The sequence below is a fragment of the Watersipora subatra genome, chromosome 7, assembly GCF_963576615.1.
Source record: "Watersipora subatra chromosome 7, tzWatSuba1.1, whole genome shotgun sequence".
NCBI classification, from domain to species: domain Eukaryota; kingdom Metazoa; phylum Bryozoa; class Gymnolaemata; order Cheilostomatida; family Watersiporidae; genus Watersipora; species Watersipora subatra.
The window spans coordinates 15,039,717-15,064,016 of record NC_088714.1 but is presented as its reverse complement, the minus strand read 5'-3'; the positions used below and the strand labels follow the sequence as shown (position 1 = coordinate 15,064,016).

The window sequence follows — 24,300 nt, the reverse complement described above, 5'->3', positions numbered from 1 at the left end:
GAACAAAATTATGTAATCTAACATTATTACAGGGAGTTCGCATAATGAATTGAAGGTTGTAGTAACAAAAAATCGATGGGCTAAAGCATACGATGAGGAAATGATGAAACATACATAAATTTCAGAGATTGTTTAAAATTCTTTTGCATTAAAAGGTATTATTTATTCTAATTAGAGGCATTTTAGCTGAGAGACTTCATATTTTTCTGCACAGATCAGCGTGTGTTTCGTGGCTCTGGTAAGCTGTTAGGTTTTTGCGATTTATTTTCTGGTAAAACTGTGATCACGCTATAGTGAATGACAGGTGACAAAAGGTCCATGTATCGATATCAATATATATATATTGATAAATATACCCAAATATACTTTGGGTATATTTGTTACGCTGTCAAGCATTGGTCAGTTTTATTGTTATCATTGGCAGCAAGCAGTCTAGACCCGCCATTCCGAAATGAAGGTACTCTTTTCGAGTTATGTGTTATGCACGTGCATCAGAGATGTTGTTGCAGTTTTTCATGAGGGTTTAGGACAAGGAGTACAAGAAGTATATATACTTTGCTAATTTATGATGAAATTATAACAATTCTTTATAGGAACATCGTAGCAACATAAATTTGTGCATAGATATCATCAGGACGTCAGTAAGTACATGTCAGCCTTGATTTATACCTGTTCACTAGATGATAAGCGAATCCTTTTTTGTAGCAAACGTATTGCGGGTGCAGATGCTATGTGCGAGTAAATAAACCATACTTCCTCTACAATTATGAGAATTTTTATTGTATGTTTATGTTGCTATATGGCATTTCTCATCCAACTGGTTTTGTACGTCTGAATATAATTCTATTTTTATTGGGGAACAACTAAAAACATGGTTCTCACTTCAATATCACAAGAAATGCTACACCATGTCTTGTAGGAATTGACACGGAGGGGCAATTGGAATGTTTTTTAACTGTAAAAAACAACACTTACAAAGGCGGGTTGAGTTTGTTCAGACCATACCACATGGTGAAAACTCTAAAACGGCATCAAAATTGGCCAATAACTGCCCAGTCATTATGGTGAGTCCTCTCTAGATCAGAAGCATGCTGATAGCGAGCTGCTAGACGTATTTACTGTCAGATATTAATCTATCCGACCTCATCTGACGCATAGACCAGGGAAGATAGAAGGCCAATAGGCGCGTTAGCATATTTTGTATACCAACGAGCGATTACCAAGTAAAATCCTAAGTGTTCAGTGTATATTTTTAAAAATTAATGAAAATGTCTAAACAATGTACCTCACGGAATCATGGGAGGCGGTTTGATTACTCATGCCGCCCGACCGTATTGAGCAACAATTTATAGAACTCATGCAAATTAAACCCATAAAAAGTGAGTTATGATATTGGCATACCATTAACATTCCATTCTTGTATAAATCATATGATTAGATCATTATGTAAAAATTAGGAATATATAGAAATGATTTTGCTTCGCATACAGCATAGAGAAAAGACTTTTGGTTGTCTGAGGTAGCGGGCTGTTATAGCCTGAGATGCTGTGATGCTAGGCAAGGTCAGACAAATCACATATGGTGGAGAGCCAACGATGCATCTCCTCAGGCGTTTCTCCTTTTCTTTTAGCGTAATCTTCTAACTGCAAGAATAACACAACAGGTCATAGCGGAAGGCGAGCAGTTTTATTGTATTTGATAAGCCAGAAACCCTGTAACTTTAGAATGAGTTTAACAGAGAAACAGTAAAATAAATGAAATAATGTGCTGTTTTAACAATGAGTCTAGAAAAATTGCTTCCTTCAATGCGAAACGTGAATTATTTGTATTTACATGACTTTTTAAGCTGTCTAACAATTGTGAGAGAAGTACACAAGGTGAAGGTCAGTTATAACTTTGTGACACACAGCTGATACATATATGCTGCTGTTTGACTTCCTCTGGCCACAGGCAGCACACGGTATGCGCTATTACTTCTCAAATCACTCTGCAAATCAAAAGTTTCAGGTCTACCTCATAAATGTTTCTATTTTTAGCTTGCCATCATTAGATCTGCCACTTAAACCTAGAAGAAATATCATTGGCTCTCAGATTTCATGATTTCACACTAGGTTTAATAATGAAAATTGTCATGTGTAGAAGCATTTTAAAAAGAGAATTTAGATATTTTTGTTAAATAAGTCTGCAGTCAAATATAAATTTTCTATGGCAAAATCTATGACTAAGTAGAGTGGAACCACAATAATATTACAGAATGTGTCTTAAACAAATGAGCCGTATGATATTGTGCATAACTTGAAACAACTTGCATTGATAGCAAGATATAATATAGTTCACTGAACAAGATTTTTATTTTACGTTGATGTCGCATATCTGGCTGACAGTTAATGTCGCATATCTGACTGACAGTTGATATCGCATATCTGGCTGACAGTTGATATCGCATATCTGGCTGACAGTTGATGTCGAATATCTGGCTGACAGTTGATGTCGCATATCTGACTGACAGTTGATATCGCATATCTGGCTGACAGTTGATATCGAATATCTGGCTGACAGTTGATGTCGCATATCTGACTGACAGTTGATATCGCATATCTGGCTGACAGTTGATATCGAATATCTGGCTGACAGTTGATATCGCATATCTGGCTGACAGTTGATATCGCATATATGACTGACAATTGATCTTCCTGATACTAGAGGCTTTAGAAAAGCCATTTTAGCAGTTTTGTAAAGGCTGTCGATACCACATGGTTATTAATAATCATTGTGCTGCCAGGATTGCAACGATTAGGTCTATCCAAAATGCAACAGAGTAAGCAAGTCAAACTGGAATCAAACAAAGTAAGATATCTAGTTGTACCAAATATAGACAGTGTTAAAACATATGTGGTATGTTTATCACAAATTCTGGATGGCAAAGGCAGTGCTCTGCGGTAGGAATCAATCCTATACCGCAAGTTACTCAGTCAGGTTACTTAATATTTTGCTGAGACACTATATATAAACAAATTTAGTTATATTCCAATGACAGATCGACCTTGTTTTCAGACCAATGACAGATCGACCCAGTTACAGACCAATGACAGGTGACAATTGTTAATATACAGTTCTTGTAAAGAAGAGATATGTACCAGATATCTTCAATTGGTAACGGTGCATCTTGGGTAGGTACAACGTGCATACAACGCATGCGCAACGGACATACAAGGCACTTGCAATGCACAAACATTGTGGATACAACGCCGACACAAGTAATTAACAACGCATGCACCACAACGTGACACTGTTAACACATTAATATTATTAATAATATTAATGTGTAACAAAATGGTCTATCAATATATTATTAATATTATTAATAATATTAATGTGTAACAATAATAATAATAGTACTGATATTATATTATTAATCAACATTCTATTTATATTTATAGTCTGTTAATAAAGCAGGTCTAAAACATTACACAGAGTATTCTATTTATTTTCTATTGATTGTTGTGTGTGCGTTGTGATGATATTGTTTGCGCGTTGTATCTACAATGTTTGTGTGTTGCAAGTGCCTTGTATGTGTGTTTTATGCGCGTTGTATCCGCAATGTTTGTGCATTGCAAGTGCCTTGTATGTGCGTTGTACCGACCTAAGATGCACCGTTACCCTTCAATTCTTATATACAATGTATCTTATTTGTATCACTTATGGTAAACAGGAATTGTGTTCTCTTACATGAACAGTTGTGTACAGTTCAAGCAACTAGTCTATTTTTGAAAGAAACATCTGAAGCTGTAAACGTTAAAAACCTCATTAAACAATGACAACCTCATTTGAATGCCACACCCACCTGCTCCGAGTTGATCTTGCCTACAGCAAAGTAGAATGACTTCGGATGAGAAAAATATAGCCCAGAGACAGCTGCAGCAGGTTTCATCGATAATGATTCACTAAGAGTGATACCGAGTTTGTCTGCCTGCAGTAAACTCCACATCAGATTTTTCTCTGTGTGGTCAGGCTGGCTTGGATAGCCAGGGGCTGGACGGATTCCCTGTAATGCAGAGGCATGAAAACCAAGACGTCTAAGGAATAAAAACCAAGATTTCTAAGGAACTCAATTCTCGTAGAACAATTTCATGTAGAACAACTTCATCTTATGTATGGCGGGTGATGATTGATAAATGTTCGACACGCTCCTTTCCAAAGGTCAAAGGCTATTTCAAACATATTGTGGTAGTGGTATTTGTTGTTGTAATCAAACTTCAAAGAAACACCACTATGAAAATCATAGGAATAATAATAAACTTAAAAATATTTCCAGTCTAGCCTGAAATCCATCAGCCAAACTGGAAGTTAGTGTCAGTAAAGTGGAGGGATTAGTTCTCCTATAAAACCACAAACGCGTGGATCAGAGAACAATATTACCTGATATTTAATTCTATGGAGATCCTGTGTGCTTAGATCCTCAGCTTTGCTGTAACCCCAGTAGTCAGTTCTGACTCGCTTGTGTAGCAATTCAGCATACGCCTGCGTTATACAGCAATCATACAGTGTATACAGTTTCTCGCTTTCACGATCTTTCAGCATATGCCTGAATAATACAACAATCATGTCGTATCTACGACCAGAGCAAACTCGCTGATCATGTCGTATCTACGACCAGAGCAAACTCGCTGCACCATATCGTATCTACCACCAGAGCAAACTCGCTGCATCATGTCGTATCTACGACCAGAGCAAACTCGCTGATCATGTCATATCTACGACCAGAGCAAACTCGCTGCATCATGTCGTATCTACGACCAGAGCAAACTCGCTGCATCATGTCGTATCTACGACCAGAGCAAACTCGCTGCACCATGTCGTATCTACGACCAGAGCAAACTCGTTGCACCATGTCGTATCTACGACCAGAGCAAACTCGCTGCACCATGTCGTATCTACGACCAGAGCAAACTCGCTGCATCATGTCGTATCTACGACCAGAGCAAACTTGCTGCACCATGTCGTATCTACCACCAGAGCAAACTCGCTGCACCATGTCGTATCTACGACCAGAGCAAACTCGCTGCACCATGTCGTATCTACGACCAGAGCAAACTCGCTGCACCATGTCGTATCTACGACCAGAGCAAACTCGCTGCACCATGTCGTATCTACGACCAGAGCAAACTCGCTGCATCATGTCGTATCTACGACCAGAGCAAACTCGCTGCACCATGTCGTATCTACGACCAGAGCAAACTCGCTGCACCATGTCGTATCTACGACCAGAGCAAACTCGCTGCACCATGTCGTATCTACCACCAGAGCAAACTCGCTGCACCATGTCGTATCTACGACCAGAGCAAACTCGCTGCATCATGTCGTATCTACGACCAGAGCAAACTCGCTGCACCATATCTTAAGATAAACTTGAACAAAGCTTTAGTAAATTTCAACAGAAAGTATCAATATTTTTGTATCATTTGAGATTGCTGTTTATGTTTGAATTTATCAGACTGCCAGGATGTTAAAGATTAAAATTGATAAAATCGGGTTAAAATGCTCAGATCAAGTGTGATTATGACGTCTATTAATAGTTGCAGAGACCAACAGGATAGAGACGCGTAATGCTGTAATTTGAATGTAATAGCTGATACCAACTATAGCAATGATAACAACAGTTACTAGTGATGTAATTTCAACCATGATGAAGTTTTATCAATTTTAATCTTAAAACATGCTGGCAGTCAGATCACCTAAAATATAAAAAAACAATCGCAAATAATAAAAAAATATCGATACTTTCTTATAAAACCTACTAAACCTCTGTGGGTGGAAGTTCATATTTAAACAGCATGCGAGAAAAGATGCTTGAATGTAGAGAAGCTGTATATGAAATATTGTAAATGGAGATAAGAAGAGCACCTCGGCCAATCTGTCTGCCAAAGCCTTGACCATTATACTGTTGTAGTCATCTTCCTGCCTTTCATAGGAAAGACTGAGCTCTTCAGCACCAAGGATGGCTACTGAGAACATTCCTATGTAGTCGGTGACGCCACTCGTCTCCGGGGCTATGAAATCTGATAGACACGGATAGTATGGCTGATCAGAGCGAACCATCTACAAGAGATGATGTCTAAAGAACAACAGAAGATATAAACCTTCAAATAAGTAGGTGATTTGTGTTACAATCAGAGATGCCGAGATTCTGGTATCGACATTGGTGACTCCACTGATATGGAGGTTAACTATCTGAATCGCTATTAAATCTCTAATATGAGTCTGCCAGTTCAAATATTCTCTACAAATTCACCAACAATGTGACTTTCTTTACCAACCATGCAACTCAAAAGATTTGGATCAATATTTAAGTGATGTAGATTGTCTCTTGCATTTTGAAGCGGAGCATCTCTAATTTCAATAAATCTTAGTGTGCTAAGACAGAGATTATTTTACCAAATGAAAGTTGGTGATTGGAGGAGCTTGGTGTAGTATGGGAGGGGTTGAGTATGCTGCGAGAGGGACTGAGTATGTTGTGGGAGAAGCTGAGTACGCTGTGGGAGGGGCTGAGTACGCTGTGGGATGGGCTGGGTATGCTGTGGGAGAGGCTGAGTATGCTGTGTGAGGGGCTGAGTACGCTGTGGGAGAGGCCGAGTACGCCGTGGGAGAGGCCGAGTACGCTGTGGAAGGGGCTGAGTACGCTGTGGGAGGGGTTGAGTATGCTGTGGGGGTTGAGTATGCTGTGGGAGAGGCTGAGTATGCTGTGTGAGGGGCTGAGTACGCTGTGGGAGAGGCCGAGTACGCCGTGGGAGAGGCCGAGTACGCTGTGGAAGGGGCTGAGTACGCTGTGGAAGGGGCTGAGTATGCTGTGGGAAGGACTGAGTATACTGTGGGAGGGGCTGAGTCTGTTGTGGGAGGGGCTGAGTACGCTGTGGGATGGGCTGAGTACGCCGTGGGAGAGGCCGAGTACGCCGTGGGAGAGGCCGAGTACGCTGTGGAAGGGGCTGAGTACGCTGTGGGAGGGGCTGAGTATGCTGTGGGAAGGACTGAGTATGCTGTGGGAGGGGCTGAGTATGTTGTGGGAGAAGCTGAGTACGCTGTGGGAGGGGCTGAGTACGCTGTGGGATGGGCTGGGTATGCTGTGGGAGGGGCTGAGTACGCTGTGGGATGGGCTGGGTATGCTGTGGGAGAGGCTGAGTATGCTGTGTGAGAGGCTGAGTACGCCGTGGGAGAGGCCGAGTACGCCGTGGGAGAGGCCGAGTACGCTGTGGAAGGGGCTGAGTACGCTGTGGGAGGGGTTGAGTATGCTGTGGGGGTTGAGTATGCTGTGGGAGAGGCTGAGTATGCTGTGTGAGGGGCTGAGTACGCTGTGGGAGAGGCCGAGTACGCCGTGGGAGAGGCCGAGTACGCTGTGGAAGGGGCTGAGTATGCTGTGGGAAGGACTGAGTATACTGTGGGAGGGGCTGAGTCTGTTGTGGGAGGGGCTGAGTACGCTGTGGGATGGGCTGAGTACGCCGTGGGAGAGGCCGAGTACGCCGTGGGAGAGGCCGAGTACGCTGTGGAAGGGGCTGAGTACGCTGTGGGAGGGGCTGAGTATGCTGTGGGAAGGACTGAGTATGCTGTGGGAGGGGCTGAGTATGCTGTGTGAGGGGCTGAGTACGCTGTGGGAGGGGCTGAGTCTGTTGTGGGAGGGGCTGAGTATGCTGTGGGAGGGGCTGAGTACGCTGTGTGAGGGGCTGAGTATGGTGTGGAAGGGGCTGAGTACGCTGAGGGAGGGGCTGACTATGCTGTGTGAGGGGCTGAGTATGCTGTGGGAGGGGCTGAGTATGTTGTGGGAGGAGCTGAGTACACCGTGGAAGGAGCTGAGTCCGCTGTGGGAGGGGCTGAGTATGCTGTGGGAGGGGCTGAGTATGCTGTGGAAAGGACTGAGTACGCTGTGGGATGGGCTGAGTATGCTGTGGGAAGGGCTGAGTATGCTGTGGGAAGGACTGAGTACGCTGTGGGAGAGGCTGAGTATGCTGCGGGAGGGGCTGAGTATGCTATGGGAGGGGTTGAGTACGCTGTGGAAGGGGCTGAGTACGCTGTGGGAGGGGCTGAGTACGCTGTGGGAGGGGTTGAGTATGCTGTGGGAGGGGCTGAGTATGCTATGGGAGGGGCTGAGTACGCTGTGGGAGGGGCTGAGTATGCTGTGGAAGCAACATAATGGTACAATGAGTTAGCTGGCAGGTAAGAAAGCATGTGAAAGGTTGACTTGCAACAAATTTCACATGACAGTTATTTGGTATTAAAAGATTCACCATGTGAAATGTGATTACAATCTCCTAAAAGCTAAAACACGAACAGTTAATCGCAGCCATCACGAAGACGCCGTAGATTGAAATCCCTTTCCAAAACAGCTCAAATGAGACGTAGTTGTGGTAGATGGTTTCTGTTTACACTTTCATGCAACCTGATTCGTCGAAATATTTTCCTAAATATACTTCATGCATTCAATAAAACCATGTCTAGTGTTCTTACGCGTCTATCTCATTATCATTGTAATGCTGTCAATTTGAGCACTGATATCTCAAAACCTACCATAAAAATTTGTTTAATTTTTTAACCTTAGCTCGAAGGAGTGCATATCATCCTCTGATAAACACGAGGTGCCTGTTGGTCATTTGTGTTAGTCAAAAATGCTGCAGAAATTATTCGCGCTGTTTGGCAGGAAGTATGGGTCACATGATCAGACTACGACTAGATGATTAGACCCGGCTGAAATGAAACTGTAAAGTAGTGAGCATCTATATTTGATAAGGGCTTTCCAGTAGAACTCGAAGTGTTTGTCATAAACTAGCGCTACGGGATGTTTTATATTGAGCCTTTTATTTCATGTGATAACATCACGTGTCAAAACAATAACCCCAATATTTGAGTACGCCATCAAAATAAAGAGATTCCACACTACGGCGTTTTCGTGATGACTGCATTAACTGTTCGTTTTTTAGCTTCTAAGAGCTTGTAATCATATTTCCACATACTTTGCACCTACAACACAGCAGAGTAAGACACGGTGAACCTTTTGATACCAAAAAACTGTAATGTAAATTTTGTTGAGAGTAAACCTGTAATACGCAGAACACCATGAGGAATTTTAAGCATGCTGATGAATGACTATATTAAAGTATCCTAGAGTAGGTATTTTGTCATTTTGCACAGTTGGCTATGAGTGCTAGTCTTTTCTCATCCCTGTGATCATTACACCAATATTTAACCTTACCACACAAATACTCTCTGTTGGGGGACCACAGACTGAGATCCTACCTGCTGTCTGAGGCCATGTAAGGTTCCCACCTTCTTGCCAATGTCATCATAAAGATTTATGTCATCCATGTTAGACTGAGCACGATAAAAGGCAATGCAGCCAACACCTCGGAGACTGTTGGCTGCCTTAATCTCCTTCAACAGAAGTTGTGCGTCATCAAACACAGCTCTCGCTTGGTCACCTGCAGGGCAATAACCGAAAGACTGCTAGCAAATAAGCAAAACAACTAAATGATTGGCATTATAAAACGCAAGCGTTTAAAATTTCTGTCAACGTATAAAATAACGCAAAAAGACAAGTTATATGGCAGAAAGGTTACATGTGGAAATACTTCTCAAGGTTGGTGTGACAACTCCAACACTCGCACACATTTAAAAGCGAGTTTGAAATTCAAAGCTATTTTCAATATCCTGCTACAGAAAATTATTTGTCATGAGTGTAGAAAAACAAGGTACTCACCAACAGTAGCATCTTGGAATATCTTGGGGAAACCTCTGTTTGGATATTTGCCTCTCAACTGCCAAACATCGAAAAATGGCTTCCAGTCGATGTGCTCTATGAGATCATCTAAAGAAATGTCTCGTAATTCCTGTCGTCCGACAAAATTTGGCGCAACTATAAAACATTACGAACCATTTAATGCTATAGACGTCACACTGACATGACTTCCTATAAAAAGCTTGCTCAGATTGCTTTCACTTTTTTCATTCAATAAATGAATTTAAACTAGAAATACAGCCTGCCCATCACCTGATCTTAATTTATGATCCTGCTCCCCGAATCAACTCGAAGTCAAGGGATGATAACTCCCACAAGCTGATGGCTGCAAATATATCTGATCCAGTCGGTCTATGTTGGTTAGCTTGTGGCAGATTGCATTGAGGTTCTCCTTTAAAAAATCTTTTACATGCACCTCTGTTGATAATTGCCTTCACCGGTAAATTTCGTTGACAGTTGCTGGTACTGGTCAACCTTCTTACATTTCATGCAATCAAAAGTCCTCTAGCTATTTTAGTTCTCTAGCAAATCATTGCACTCAGCATTACCAGGGAGTATCACACGATCGAGTCTCAAGAAACACGTTTGATTTCTTGGGGTAGTGAATGCTGACTTAGAAGCATACAATGTGCTGCCTTACAAAAATACTAAACTAAAGGGCAATGGGAATAATGCTAGTAGGAATGAAAGCAGAAATGAGTCTGAACAAGTAGCACAAACAGAACACATGATGAATTACCGAGTGGTGAATCGACAGAAGAGACTGCCTCGCTAATATAATAGCTGTAAGCCATGAAAAAGCATCTGTAAATGTTATCTAAATTTGCGTTGTTTTAAATTTGTTCTAAATGCATTATAGAACTATGATAATATATTTGAAAAGGCTTTGCTTGTTGCTAGGTAAAACACATATAGCTGCAGCAGATCTGAGAGTACCGACTTGCAGCCAATTTTGTCTCTCTGATAAAACTGAGGATTAGGAAAACTGAAAATAAAATAATTAGACCCTTTTATGTTAAAAAGTGTTTTATGCCCTGAAACCATCTTTTGAGAATAATAAAAACATTTAAACATACCTTAGGATAGATTAAAGTAAACACATCAGATCACATAAACTGATATGCTGTCAGCGATCAGTGCTTGTGTCAATCATGACATTCGACTGTGTGGTTTTGAGAAACAGATTTTCAAAATTAAATTTTCTCAATTAAAAATTTTTCGATTGTTGCATATTCATACAGTTGTGGAATATTCCCAAGTACACGGTGCAAATGCAAATACAGTACAAGTGGTAAATGGTTGAATCCCTTGGCTATGCACCACACAATACAACTATTGGTTATTGATCGCTTGTACATACCTACTCCTGGGTATTCAGCCCAGTCTATTGAAAACTTGTGTTGTCTCGCTTTCTCCAGAGAGAGGAATTTTCTGTTCTACAAAAAGGTGTAGAGATATACATGTACAGAGCAAGAATAGAACGTCTGAATGGATATCCCACAGCTGGAAGATGTGTAATGATGGAACAAGCTCTACAGATGAATGAAAAACTTATGCCTAACCCAAGTTTGTGTTGTATAAGATATCTTATCAATGACATACACAATGAGTGGACAACTCCGTTGTTACTGGCAAAATTCTACAGTCAGTAAGTCTATGAAGAGCAGACCAAGTAAAAGGTTTTCCTGACTATTGACCTCTAACAATCAATGTGCAGTCCACCCAAAAGGGTAACCAAACGTGCTATATATTGGATGCTACTAGTTTGTAATATTTACTGGTCACTGTTCTGCTACATCTTTAGGTGAACCACTCTTTGAGATTAAAGGACACATTGAGGGCTCTTTAAGATTGAAGGAATTAAAGGAAACAATGAGGGCTCTTTGAGATTAAAGGAATTTAGAGACACATTGAGAACTCTTTGAGATTGAAGGAATTAAAGAACACGTTGAGGGGGCCTTAAAAGTTTAAGTATTAACTGCAATATATTATACATGCAACTATTTATTTATGTAACTTATTTAGACAGAATTTCTTTACTAATTATGGTTACAACACTATCTTTTGCAGCCAGATTTTTCCGACACAGAACCCCTCAGTTTGAGAATTAGTTTTCCTTTTAAAACCAGGACGTAATTTTTACTCTAGAGACTTATCAACTGCACAAGTCATACTCTAGGAAACAAATGGCAGCAAACAATTGCTTTTTTGGAAAAGTACTCCATGAGATAAACAATATACATACTGAATAAAAGAGAATTTCTGACTATCAGTAGATTAGATTAAAGAAATGGAAAAAGAGAAGACAACTTTAAAAAGAATTTATAACAAGCAGAGGGCAAAAGAGTTAAGTTAAAACTAATAGAAGCTTCAGTGCACAATATTTACAAGGTCTAACTGAATTTTAAGTTTAATGAAAGGGATATTGAAATAAAAAAAGAGGAAAAATAGAAGACAACTTCCAAAACAATTTATAACTTTGAATCAAAACTATTTTGAATTTTAAAATAATAAAATCGGTGAAAAGAAATTTTTTTTAAATAAATGATAATGGCATTGAAATTAAACAATTACCTTATGCAGGCAAGATGGCAGCCGCCGTTGATCTTGTGTGGTCTATTTATACTAACACTTTTGAGCAGCTGCTAAGATAGCCTTCTCACAATACATGGGTCAAATTTTACAAGAATGGAAAGCAGCTTTGATGGATGACATGGTTGGAGGCAACAGCACCAGCTGCGGGTGCTGAACACAGCCAGCCCTAACTGCACAAACATACGTACTCTCAGACCATCATAATGATCCCCACGTAAGTCTTCATATTCCTCTCGTATATCATCTGTGTAGTCATCCCTTGAGCTTGAGGTGTCCATGAGGGCCGAGCACTGAAACAGCAGGGTCACAACTTCAAAGAAGCTGAGGCTACAATGTAATACTAGCTATGTTCTAGCTAATACCATTGTGTATCATCCTTAATCTAGCAGAATACATGCTATACGATGCATAGGGGAAACGGAGAAAATTCTGTGAGTGAATTATAACTCAGTGACCTTACAAAAGCCTCAGAGCCACATTAACCCTTTCGCGGGCAGAGCGACGTTTTTGTCGCTTCGCGATGCGGCTGCTAATGGGCAGTGCGACGTTTTTGTCGTTTCGGTAACGTATTTTATTATTGCCGTTTCTGGTTAGCTAAATGCCGTTTTTTGTTTACTTTTTTACCAATAGCAAGCTACGACATAGTAGTTTCGGTTAGCCTCAAAAATTGACTTTAAGGTTGACAAAAAAATGATCGTTTTTAGCAGTGATGAATGAACAAACTTTCGAAAAAAATTAGAAAATTATTCTAAATAATCTATCAACTTTTATTTTTCTAGATTCGGTTTTAGCTTTTATTTACCGAATTTTTCGAGGGTTTGAATTTAGTTTACCGTCATGGCGACTTCTAAAAGAACCTCCCGAGATTATTCTAATAAAGCAAGTACTAGCACCGAAATTACTAAGAGATTCAGAGCTGACAGTGGCTTTTTAGATTTAGTAGCAAGAGATGACAGTGAATCAGGTTCGGATTGTGATTGGAATGACTTTACATCTGAAAGTGACAGTGATGAAAAGGCTGGTAGCAGCAATGATGAGGATGTGAGTAGAAGTGAGGCCAGGGCCTGGAAGAATATAACCAACATGAACAGAGATAAATCTCCTACAATTCAGCAGTTTATAGCAATGACAGGCCCAGTATTTACTCCAATAGATGCTCAACCAGTAGAGTATTTTGAAAAGTTTTTTGAGCCTGTCAATCCAGGAAGTACATCTTTGTGGGAGCTCTTCGTTACACGAATAAGTAAATGGTGCAAAGACAGTGATGTGGGCCTTTGTAAAGGAGAATGCTTTTGAAAATATCATTCGTAAATAGACAATTATTATGAAAAACATATAATTTATGTTATACATTTTTATTTGTGTATAATATATATATATATATATATGCCTATGGACATATACATGTATACATATGCACCTTTAAACATAGATATATGCACATAATAACACACAGAAAAGTGTATGAACCTTTTAAAAAAAATTTATTTTTTAGAAAATTAATTCGCCCATGGGGGTCTGATTTAGTTTTGAAAATTCGCCCGCGAAAGGGTTAAGCATTAAGGGGGCATGTGGTGGTAACACATACTGACTTGTAAAATGATAACAAGCTATTATTACAGCTTGACATACATGTAAATGTCTAAAATCAACCGCTGAGCCAACTCTAGTTACAACTCCCTAGAGCAGGGGTTCCCAACCAGGGACGTATTTCCCTCTAGCTGGGGACTTTGAATATACAAGGGGGAATAGAGAGGCGCCTGACTTGTGAAATTTTTCATTTATGTCCTGCAGTGCCATGTGGGAGTTTGGGTTTCATCATTCAACATTTTGGTTTTATCTATAACACTAGTTGCTAGTAATGAGCTACTAGTATATGAACATGTATCCGGTTTAATAGTAAATTTGGCTCCAATTCTTTGAAGGTAATCAAACGCATTTGAAGTTGAACCTAAGAGTGAAAGCTTCAGCTCTCTGGAATTACCTGACAATTTCTGAAAGATTCCTAACTGTATTGCAGCATTGACTTATGCGTCTCGTCTTGGGGAATGCGCTAGAAATAAATTTCACTTACACAAACTGGAAATTTAACAACTGTCCCTTTTTTAAAGGCGCTTTTTGAAAACCTATTCACCTATGCTCTGCTTTCAAGAATAAGAATTTTGAGAAAAAACTTTTAGATAATCCATTTAAAAAACTAATTTTTTAGTTTAGACAATTTTTATGAAGTTTTAGTATTATATAGTTTTTAGAGGAGTTTAATTTGATTATATAGCGTGCAGGTTTTTTGGGTTGATACTTTGCAAACATTGTGAATTTTCCTGTACATTTTCGCGAGTTGAAGAAGTCGATTAAACCTGGTGTTTGGTTGAAATTACACATAAACATAATTGAAGCCTCAATCTTTAATGTAAACTGCTACTGCCCATGCAAAAACATTATGAGCTGCCAATTATCCTTTAACCACTTGTGATATATGCTATTCTCTACAATGGTGGAACTAACACATGTTCATAGACACTAATACAGGTTCATGTACTAAGATAGACATGACTAATATTACATTGCAATAATATAATATAATAATATACTAATACATGTAATACAATATTTGCATCCAAACTAATGAGAGCTCAACATGCTGTCAGCGCTGAATAAGACAGTCATTGAGCCCTTTTGAATATAAAAATATTGTGAATTGATAGAATTTTAGAATGATAAACTTATTTTAGTAAACAAACTACTAATACGATTTGAGTTCATATTGGAATAATGTTTCCATGTGTTTGTAAATCAAATGATCATGACTAAAAACAGCGTTCTAAGATTCAAAATTGTTTGTCGCTCGAGGCAGAAGCGGCCATGATGCAAATATGAAAAATGGTACAAGATAGTATTAAAAATGAAGCTTTTATGATAGAAAATGAGGGTAGAAGCAAGTTTTAACTAAAACTTACAACAACGACACTCTTAGAAGCATCTAGAACATGTATAGTTGTGTTGGAGTAATGGGGTGCTATTTTAACAGCAGTGTGAGCTTTGGAGGTTGTAGCGCCACCGATTAGAAGTGGTACTGTCATGCCACGCCTCTCCATCTCCTTAGCCACATGTACCATTTCATCCAAGGAAGGGGTGATGAGCCCAGACAGACCTGTACATAGTAGAACAGTGTTAAAAAGTCTGGTATTTGTTGAAAGTAGGTCAATTGTACCGAGTAAATTTATGTCAACTAACACTCAGTATAGGAGAGAGTTCATTGATATACTATCAATAAACCATAGAGCTTCCAAATACTAAGACCAGAAACCAGCATGGTGAAGCACGAAGTCCCTAGGTAGAATGACATTGAGATATTTGGTGTCATCATATATGTACAGGTGATAGCAATGCCAGACTGACCTATAATATCAGCCTTTTCCTCAATAGCGACCTTTAAAATGGTGTCACAAGGGGTCATGACTCCCAGATCGACCACTCTGCAAAGAGAGAACACTATGGCATACATTGGCATGCATGCTAACACAAAAGGAGTTACCGGTACTTAATTACAACCTGCTGAATAAACTGCCTGCTAATATCTGGTGGACGGTATTTACTCTGATCACTCACAAATCTCCAACACTTTTTTTCTAATTTTTTTAAAGAAAACACAGTAATTTAAAAGTTCAATAACATTCATGTTCGCCAAAGAGATTGTGTTATCTATTGTTTAGCAAATAGTCCAACTGTCCATTACAAGCCATAATGAAAAAAAGCAATAATTTTTGGAGTTATGCACGCTTGATCAAGACAGAACGATGTAGAGCACATCTTAAGCGCAAAAATTTAAAGGGTCAAACGAAGGAAGATCTTGCACCACTCCTATTATGGTTTGACGTCAGCAGCTCTCTTTCTCTCCCTCTCCCTTTCTCTTCCTTTCTCTCCCTCTCCCTCTCCCTCTCCCTCTCCCTCTCCCTCTCCCTCTCCCTCTCCCTCTCCCTCTCCCTCTCTCTCTGGGCAATCATGGTCCTCCCCCACTTTCTATAATCCTGACCGTTTTTGGCAGGCTTCAGCAGTGGTTTGCTATTGCCTTCTGTTGGGTGTTTTTATTGAGACACCACCTGTAGTTAGCTGGTTCTTAGCTTGCCGAGGAGCTTCTTCGACCCTTGTCAGGCTTTGTTTTTTTTTGTCAGCAAATTGTTTTAATTAATACTAACTAATTGATTTAAATAGCAAAAATTATCAAACAGCAAGTCTGTATCCTAATCACAATAAACCCTCTGGTTTTCATTACCGCATCACCTCTGCAGTGTTCGCACATTTTTCAAAACATCAACATTTTATCAATCTGTGAACATAAATAATAGTTTAAAAAAACATTTTAATTTAGCTTCAAATAGATGTTTAAGTGTCGACCTAAGTCAAAGGACTCACCTGTAGTTATTGCAGCCGAGCACAACTGCGACGATATTCTTCCCAATATCGTGCACATCTCCTTTCACTGTTGCTATAACTATTGTACCGCTGTAACTGCGCTCCTATGAAACAGAGATGTGGTGAAATGTAGAGGAAGAACAATAATATAAAGCATCTTATGAACACTTAGGACAAAAGAGTTGGCACACACTGTAACTTAAAACAAGACCTCTTGCAGAATTGTATCATTACATAATAAACCAGTCATATTTCTAAATCAGTATCTCATATTCTTTTACCACATCTTACCAATTTACATTACTTACATACTAAAGGCTGGTTCATATTATATCGCCGTATGTCGGAGTTATCCTCTCGACGATTACTTACATACTAAAGCAGGGGCGCTCAACAGGCGGCCCTGGGGCCGGATGCGGCCCTCAGCCTGATTTTATGCGGCCCCCCAGAGACTTTACCAATTTAAAATTTTTATACTGAATTTTCTGCCCAAGTTCAGGCCCTAACTTAGCAGAAATGTAGGCCAGTTGTAACCACACTTTCTGACCATGTTAACAGCTATGCTATGACTCTTGGAAATCCCCTTCCCTTGCATCACTTTTTTCTTCCTGTCTGATATTACTGCACATGTGGGTAAAATCCCTAGTTTTTAGGGAATTTCCCTAACTGACCTGCTAACTGTTGGTTTATAAATCGGTTCATTCATTTAAACACAAGCATGGCAAGTAAAAGGAAGATAGACAAAGAGGGCAGAGAATTTAATAACGATTGGAAATTAAGCTATTTTGTGAAACACCACTCTGTAAATCAGGCTGTCTGCGTAATTTGCAACCAAATTATAGCAGTTCTCAAAGAATATAATATTCGACGGCATTATACTACTCGCCATGCACAACAGTATGACCAGCACAGTGGCCGAGAGAGAGCAGAGAAGTATGAAACACTGTCAAAAAATCTCGCATCACAGCAGCGCTTGTTCACCCGCTACACTGAAATCAGTGAAAAGGCTACAAAGTGTAGTTTGGTGATAGCTAACAAAATTGGCCAGAGGCAGCTACCATTTCAACATGGAGAGTTCGCAAAAGAGGTAAGTTTATCTCTATTTCATCAATATGCTGAATATTACCGGTTCTTGTTTGGGTACCATTTATATGTGTATTATATTTGCATGAATTTTATGTTTTATTTAATTTTTATCAGCATATTCAACAGCACATGAAAGTATTGTTATTGACTATTGTATTGTAGGTACTGACAGCATTTGTGGAAGAGTTTTACCCCGACAAGAAAGAAGCACTGGAGAGCATCTCTTTATCAAGACACACAGTAATTAGAAGGATTGAAACATTGAGTAAGGACATTGAGCGCAAACTCAAAGAGGTTTTTAAGCAATTTTATCTACTTTAGCATTGCGCTTGATGAGAGTACAGATAATTCAGACATAGCACAACTTGCCATCATGGTCAGAGGTATTGATGATCAGTTCAGCATCACAGAGGATTTTCTCACAATGAGCAGCCTTCACGGCACCACAACTGGTCAAGACATATTCAACAACCTGCTCAAAGAACTTAAAGATTTCAATCTACCACTTGAGAAGTTATCAGGGATATGCACTGATGGTGCGCCGGCAATGACTGGAGAACACACAGGCTTAATTGGCTTGCTGTTGAAGTCCAGAGTGTGGAATGTCCCTCCTATCGTGTACCACTGCATCATTCACCAGGAAGATTTAGGAGCACAGCACCTTAAGATGGGACATGTCATGGAATTGGTTGTATCCACAGTAAACTACATAAGGGCTCGAGCTTTGAGCCACCGCCAGTTCAAAGAGATGCTGAAGGAAATTGAAGCAAAATTTCAAGACGTGACATATTATTGTAAAGTGAGATGGCTCAGTAGTGCAAAAACACTTCGTCGGTTTCTCAGTCTTTTAGATCCCATCGATACTTTCATGAGAGGCAAAGGACGTAACCATGAAGAATTCAGAAATGTGGCGTGGATAAATGATCTTGCTTTCCTGGCAGACATTACTGAGCATATGGCGGATCTCAACCGCAAACTACAGGGAAAGCAGCAGCATGTATCATCTCTGTGGAGCCATATAACAGCTTTCCGGTGTAAATTAAATCTGTGGGTCGGTCAACTTCAAAATGGAAACTGCACACATTTTAAGAGCCTGCTGGAGCGACAACAGAAGGTTGAAAATCATGTCAGTGCAGAGCCATATGCAAAGCTCCTGACTGGCCTTGCAGCTGAATTTGGCAAAAGGTTTGCTCAATTTGATGGCACTTGCATGCATATCAACATCTTTGAAGACCTATTGTCAGTCGACGCAGAAGAAGCACCTGCTCCTCTACAAATAGAACTGATTGATATTCAAGCTGATAAAAGGCTGAGCCAGCATCACAACAGCCATGAACTTGTAGAATTTTACCGTGATTTTCTTCCAAAACAAAGATTTCCAGGCCTATACAAACATGCTTTACTCATGGGCAGTTTGTTTGGCTCGACTTATCTATGCGAGCAGTTTTTCAGCCGTATGAAGCATACCAAAAATAAATACAGGACAACTATCACTGATGAACACTTGACCCAGCAACTAAGACTGGCTTCCTCAGCTACCCAGCCTGACATTGATAGAATAGTCAGAGAAAAGCAATGCCAAGTATCACACTGAAATATCTAATTACATGTTTTAGTGTTTGTAACTGTCCATGAAATGTTCAATTTATGTACCTGTACATGTATATCTCATTTACTTTAGTTGTACAATTTATTTTACTAACCTAAATAAAGTTTACTGTAAATAGCACTGTAAATCTTAATTAATCAGTTCACGGAACTCTGTGTGCAAACAAGGAGTATAGCAACTTTGACCTAACTTATGTAGATGTAATCTCGGCCCCCTGCCTACAGATAATTTTTCATATTGGCCCTCACTATGAAAAGGTTGAGCACCCCTGTACTAAAGGCTGGTTCACATTATATCGCCGTATGTCGGAGTTATCCTCTCAACGATTACTTACATCCTAAAGGCTGGTTCACATTATATCTCCATATGTCGGAGTTGTCATCTCGATGATTATTTGTCTACTATGTGCACCATAAATCTATGAAATCATCGAGGCAACACGGATTGGGAAGAGAAAGATTGATGCTGTCAAACCTTCTTGGTAGTTCGCCGAGCATCTATGACAGTCTGTGCGATGTGAACCACTTCAACGATAGTGATTGGCCGTCGCAGCTTGCTCGATCTATGTTTCCTTTCATACATTTGCTGCGGGACTAGTATTTTATCTTTTTTGCAACCGCATTCTTTAATGAGAACGAACTCTTTGCTGATGTAAACATGAATCGATTTGTGATGTGAACAATGTTATCAGAGATGATCCCGAAGTACAGTGTGATTAATACCGACGTACGAGAATAAACCAGGCTTATATGATATCACCAATACAAAGCTTTTTTTAACTAACCGCAATAGCTAACAAACAAACATAAAACTTTATTCCATCATGCTACAGATTTAGGCAAGAGATGACAACTCCATGCCAACGAAAAAGTTGTCAGTCATAAACTGAAGCAGAAAGAGAGAGGATTGGTCAGAGAGGAGTACATGGCATATTCTGTGAGCTTAGACATCCATTTACTGGCACAACATACCTGAGAGTCCGAGTCAGCAAGACCCTTTTCCTGCTCCATGAATGGTACGAGGTAGGCAACTGCTTTCTTCATCACCCGCGCTGCCTTTATTACTTGTGGGAGGAACATCTTGCCTGCTCCGAACAGCTCTCCAACAGTTCCCATTCCCTACACACCACCAATAGAACAAATGAACATATTTGCATAAAAATTCAACAAATATACCTGTATGCAGCAGAAACCTTAAAATGTTTCCTGAATACAGCTGCTGCTAAAAAGTGTTAAATACGTGTAGCAGCAAATTGATTGCCTCTCTTGCGAGTGGCAACAACTCCAAAATTACTGTTACATGTGGCAGAAACTCAAAAATGTTATTTGATAACAGTTCAAATGCCTACAGGTCTGCCAGAAAATTAAACATTCCGATATTTCAACAACACAAAAAGGAGGGAACTGATAAACTGCTTTGATAAAGAGTTGTATGTGTGGTTAAGAAGTTAACCAACTCTAGTGGCGGTAAAGGCTGAAAAGTTAAACATGACAGCAGTGTGTATGGAGGCTGTCATGTTACAACTAGACCAGTATTTCAAATATGGCTAGTAACTAAATATTTAAACCCTCTATAAAATCCTATTGCAGTTATATTACAATGAGATTTATAATAAAATAAAGAAATAAAGTAATATTATTAAAATAATGATAAGGATAAAGTAAATTTATACAGTAATAAATTAATATTATATGGTAATAAAATAATGTATTGAAATAAATAAATATTACATGGAATGCCATAAAAATACATATTGATTGTCAATTCCCAGTATATTTCTTTATTTTAGTGGCTCAACCACTGAAAATGTTATTTGGTTCTGACCAGCATGGCTGATAATTGCAAACTTTGTTGCATCAGTTGAGGTAATAATAATAATACTACAACAACAGGAATATGTATAAAATAATGATATAGAAGAATAAAGTATTATCTTCAGGAATAATATAATATAATAAAGATTTAAATAATATTATACATATATGATTTATTATATCGAGATATGCAAACTGAAAAAGCTTTGGGTCACTCCTTAGGAAAAAGGGAAGACAACTCTATACCTTCATAAGGGGTCCTTCAATGACATGTAATGGTCGTGGATACTTGGAATGGTTGCTGCGAGCCTCCTCTGTATCATCAACTACATACGAGTCTATACCCTGTAGCAGACAGTAATATGATTGGTTTCATCAACAGGACAAGAGCTAGAAGAGACTGTACTTTAGATAGCCAGCTAGAAATAGCAGTTGATTGGTCAGATGATAGCAGTTGATTGGTCAGATGATAGCAGTTGATTGGTCAAATGATAGCAAGTTGATTGGTCAAATGGTAGCAAGTTGATTGGTCAAGCAAACCGTGACTTGCTATTGGTCAACTAACTGCAGAGAAAGATTGCCTACAGTTATTGCTTATTAGAGTTAGGACAGTTTCCTACGACACTTCGATATCTTCTGTTTAAAGTTCACCTAGTCTACGTTAAAGTCAGTTAAATGACATATCTCTCTCACCATCTCTCCCTCTAAACTTATGCGTATCAGAGCTTATACTTTTCATTTTTTACATACTTGAGATAATCTATATATATATATTTCTCAAAGTATGTTTTATGTCTGTATGTCGTGTGTCTGCATTTTGGCTACAGCTATTAAAATCTTGGAATAAAGAATTCGTACCGAAAAAAGATTTGATCTCGGACTCTACCATTTGCCAGTCCAATGCCCTACCCAATAGGCCACAGAGAATGAGTCGTTATGCCGATATAGGTCGCTATATGAGAGCACATACCCAACTGGCTTTGCATACCATGCAGGGTTATTGCGTAAGTAAGTGATTGCCATCAATTAGCTTACCAAAATTTTCCATTGGCAATCTGCCAGGCTAATAGCAAGTAGCAGACAACTCTCATTACTTCTCATTGTTTATAAGCTGATTTTTAATACTCGGGCAACGTCGGGTAGCATAGCAAGTACAGCTATATTAATGAATTCTCATCTGTCATAGCTGGTGTGTCTGTCTGTTAGTCTGTGTAATGCTATGCGTTTCTAAATCTTTTGACCAGTTTTGTCCCAACTTTGCAAGCATATGCTCCGTGCCTTCCACTTGGTCACCACAAATATTTGGTTTCAAAACTCTGTCTGGTCCCTGAGAACCAGCCTATTAAGCATCCATCTGCGGGCAATCTAATTGCAAATGAAAGTAATGCTAGAATGTTATAATACGCCATGTCATTAGTTGTAACATTTATTAAGAAGCTATCGTAAATTTGTGGGCCGTAAAATGAATTGAACAAAACACGGAGTATTTTATAAAAACATTTGTACCAACATGTGGCAGTTTTAAAATATAAAGCAGATATCGAAACTAATACCTTTCATATGTAGAGGCGGGACTGTACAACAAAACAATCTTATAGTGTCATCTTAAAAACGATGAAATCACGATAACGTATGATATTGTAATATTATATTAATAAAATTTTGAATTGCTGAGATATTGTTGGTGAACAACAGAAAGTTAATGTGAAAGAAAACAGTGAGCCTAAATACTAAGATATTAATCGACCAATTAAAGGTAACCATTCTGAAACAGGGATGCCAGATTTAGGAAAAATAATTCTGTGATTGAAAGGAAAGCCGTGGTATAATTGGTATGATTAATACCGGACCAACACGGATCCAGTTGTTGCAATTGTTGCAACGCAATTTTCCAATTGCTCACAAAACTGCCTGATGTAGCTAATATGACTGCCTGCAAGTGTACTGGCTACGCATGTTAGCTTAAACTAGAAATGACTATACACCTGGATTAAGGATGAAGCGGATAACATCTGTTTTGCGGAAAGAATAAAGAAGATAGAATCTAAGGCTAAAAATTAGGCGGGCACTTGCTACCTAAGACCAAAATACAGCAGACACTTCTTGCCCTTGACTACAAATACAGCAGGCACTTGGAACCCTAAGCTAGGAATAGAGCAAACAACTTCCACCGTAAGCCAGGCATAAATCAAACACACGCCTACCTTTACTATTGCATAGTGTAAGCGGTCCTCCACACTCTCAGACCTCCACTTCAATTCACTAGAAGATTTGTCTGATGCCGTCGATACCTGATTGGCCTAGAGAAAGCAGCAGCATATAAGTAACAGTACATACTTCAGGGGAATATGAAGGAAGCCATAGAGTTATAGCCTGCGATAGAGAAGAGATATGATGCTACAGTATTTCACTAGGCTTTGTCTTCTTTCTGTTTTTGAGATCCATGAGAATGGAACCAGGATATGAGCTACTGGTGTCAAATCCAACTGAACTCAGATGGGCAATACTTATTTCATTAAAAACATATGCAACCACGTTAATGGATAGCTATTATCCGAATAATGACAGCTGGCTACTACAGCGAGTATTCATGGAGTACCTCGGTAATGCAGATAATCTCCGGTTTAAATTTTCAATAATAACTCAATAATAATATTATCATTACTTTTAATAATAATAAGCAAATTTTACTAGTCATACAAAAAACTGTAAACCAAAGCTTTCATCCCGATATAAATAGCAGTTGACAATAAACCTCATTCAGATAACAGAGTATTCGAATAATGCTGGTTTGATGCTAAACTCGCATATGAATACTGTCTTGTTCAAATGACTGATTGTATTTAATATCTATCATCTAAAAAAGGCTGAATATTAATTAAACGTTTGATTTGGATAAATAGGGTCAGTACTACAATACTAATAGTGAACAATAAAGACAAATGATGTTAACCTTGTTAACCAAATATGCACAGCTAAAAATTTAATGGCTCTCATGGTGT

The 24,300-nt window shown here is 39.1% G+C and overlaps 2 protein-coding genes across 2 annotated transcripts in view; both read right to left on the bottom strand.

The window, feature by feature from the left end:
- Positions 1–1,231: 1,231 nt before the first annotated feature.
- The window catches only part of LOC137400183 (methionine synthase-like), a 109,420-nt gene continuing 86,351 nt past the window's right edge, over positions 1,232–24,300 (bottom strand). The window contains exons 15-28 of the mRNA XM_068086502.1: positions 23,503–23,598; positions 21,545–21,643; positions 20,456–20,602; positions 16,790–16,893; positions 15,776–15,852; positions 15,334–15,527; positions 12,565–12,666; positions 11,142–11,217; positions 9,743–9,898; positions 9,283–9,464; positions 5,905–6,099; positions 4,420–4,521; positions 3,845–4,045; positions 1,232–1,643 (exon numbers count right to left, since the gene is read on the bottom strand). Coding sequence (XP_067942603.1) covers positions 1,554–1,643; positions 3,845–4,045; positions 4,420–4,521; positions 5,905–6,099; positions 9,283–9,464; positions 9,743–9,898; positions 11,142–11,217; positions 12,565–12,666; positions 15,334–15,527; positions 15,776–15,852; positions 16,790–16,893; positions 20,456–20,602; positions 21,545–21,643; positions 23,503–23,598 — 1,821 coding nt within the window. The 3' untranslated portion in view covers positions 1,232–1,553. The remainder of the gene's footprint in view (positions 1,644–3,844; positions 4,046–4,419; positions 4,522–5,904; positions 6,100–9,282; positions 9,465–9,742; positions 9,899–11,141; positions 11,218–12,564; positions 12,667–15,333; positions 15,528–15,775; positions 15,853–16,789; positions 16,894–20,455; positions 20,603–21,544; positions 21,644–23,502; positions 23,599–24,300) is intronic.
- On the bottom strand, positions 6,427–8,217 carry LOC137399587 (uncharacterized). The gene is made up of 3 exons (XM_068085767.1): positions 7,768–8,217; positions 7,703–7,715; positions 6,427–7,577 (listed from the first exon to the last, which is right to left on the bottom strand). Exons 1-3 carry the CDS (start codon positions 8,215–8,217, stop codon positions 6,427–6,429), a joined length of 1,614 nt encoding a protein of 537 aa, XP_067941868.1.